Source organism: Boleophthalmus pectinirostris, unplaced genomic scaffold, assembly GCF_026225935.1.
Source record: "Boleophthalmus pectinirostris isolate CB_2022bp ecotype Guang Dong unplaced genomic scaffold, ASM2622593v1 HiC_scaffold_23, whole genome shotgun sequence".
In the NCBI taxonomy this organism is placed as follows: Eukaryota; Metazoa; Chordata; class Actinopteri; order Gobiiformes; family Gobiidae; genus Boleophthalmus; species Boleophthalmus pectinirostris.
The window spans coordinates 4,306,003-4,307,952 of record NW_026571207.1 but is presented as its reverse complement, the minus strand read 5'-3'; the positions used below and the strand labels follow the sequence as shown (position 1 = coordinate 4,307,952).

The window sequence follows — 1,950 nt, the reverse complement described above, 5'->3', positions numbered from 1 at the left end:
CATTAGCGTGAAGCACCGTGGTTGTGTTTTGATAGTGCTCTGAAGGGGGAGTGACTTAATGGGGAGTGCAAAGGGTGAGAGAAACTCAAAATTCAAAACTATAAAAGGGAACATGATGATCTAAATATGTTATTTGTTAGCAGCTAATATCCCATAAAAGTAAAGTAAAATACCACCCTGTTAATATTTAAAGGTTCATTATGATCTAGTTTAGTCCGGTTGTGGTAGTACTTGGAAAGCAATACATTTTCACATTGAGGTTTGATGTGCATCTGATTAAACATGCCAAATTATCCCCCTAGAAGTAAAAGGTTGTGTCATTTTATTTGTGAAAATTTAGTCTTGTTCCATTTGATATAAACTAGATCTTTTAGACTTTGGTGAATGTTTGAATGAATATAATTTATATATGTATATATGTGTAATGTGTTCCTCACCTTCCACACTGGTTGGTCTCTCACCCTCATCCTGGGAGCTTGAGAGTTCTGCGCAGTATCTTTGCTGTTCCTAGTACTGCACTTTTTTTGAATGGAGGTGTCTGATGTCTTCCCCACCAAACTGTAGGAGTGGCTACAGCAGATCACAGATCCCTGGAAAGACATCAGACACCTCAGTTCAGAAAAGTGCAGATGTTGACTTAAGGACTAGTGTTGTGGAGTCCAGCCCATAATCCGTGAGGGACACACCTGTAGTGGGCAGTATAAAGAGGCTGGCTCCACACAGGAGCACATGGACCTGCAGGTGGAGTGAAGATGAGTCCCTGTGTTTGTGTGTGTGTTCTGCTGCTGCTGGCTGTTTGTCAGAGTCAGGCTCTGTATGTCCCACCCACAGAAGAAGAAGCCATGCCCCCTGAAGATCTCACTGTAGACATCAGCCAACAGATCCTGACCTCCAACAATAACTCAGACGTGTTCCTCCTGGACGGTGACCTGCTGCCTCCCAAAAACAGAAACGCCATGCGGTGCTCCTGGGGCCAGAGCTGCCTGTGGCCTAAAGGCTCCGACGGCCTGGTGACCATTCCCTACACCATCAACAGTGAGTTTAGCAGCTATGAAAGAAACCTGATGGACCAGGCCATGCAAGCCTTCCACAGATACACGTGTGTGCGCTTGGTGCCTCGTCAGAGCCAGTCCGACTACATCAGCATCGAGAACCAGAGCGGCTGTTTCTCATCTATGGGCCGACAGGGGGGCCGGCAGGTGCTGTCTCTGAACAGACAGGGCTGTGTGCACCCAGGAGTCATTCAGCACGAGATCAACCACGCCCTGGGCTTCCATCACGAACAGAACCGCAGCGACCGCGACTCCTACGTCACCATCAACTGGAACAACGTGGACCAGAAGATGGCCTACAACTTCCACTTAGAGTCCACCAACAACCTGAACACCCCCTACGACTACTCCTCCATCATGCACTACGGAAGAACGGCCTTCTCCATCAACGGGCAGGACACCATCACCCCCAAACGCGACCCCAACATCTCCATCGGTCAGAGACAGGGCCTGTCCTTCTGGGACGTCCAGAGGATCAACATGCTCTACAGCTGCCCCAAGTAGAATGTTGCTGTGACAGATCCAGCTTTAAATGTGTGTGATTGGTGATGGTGTGGGTAAATAAAATAAGCAATCAAATTGTTATTTTCATTTTTTTTTTCAACTGTTTACAAGTTACAATTTGTACTTACTTCGCTCAATCAGACCCAGTTGTATTTTTCCTCTGCTGCCCATTACTGATGTATGGCAGTGGTCTGGCATTGTGCCGGTTTGGTTGCCTGGCAAGTCCAAATTGATATCTCTGTTTTAGGCAGGGGGACATCAGTCTGCTCACCATACCTTCTGCAATTCTCTAAGACTATACAAAAGTATGATACAAAACTGTACACAACAACTTCACAAACCTGATGCAATATGCAGTAGTTTCATTACCAGGATGCACACTGATTGTAACGTG

At 46.6% G+C, this 1,950-nt stretch overlaps 1 protein-coding gene across 1 annotated transcript; it reads left to right on the top strand.

Moving 5' to 3' along the window:
- Window positions 1-752: 752 nt before the first annotated feature.
- Window positions 753-1,601, top strand: LOC110164005 (high choriolytic enzyme 1-like). Its single transcript, XM_055159605.1, is given in 1 exon segment — window positions 753-1,601. A coding segment is annotated over 1 exon segment (849 nt).
- The last annotated feature ends 349 nt before the right edge of the window (window positions 1,602-1,950 follow it).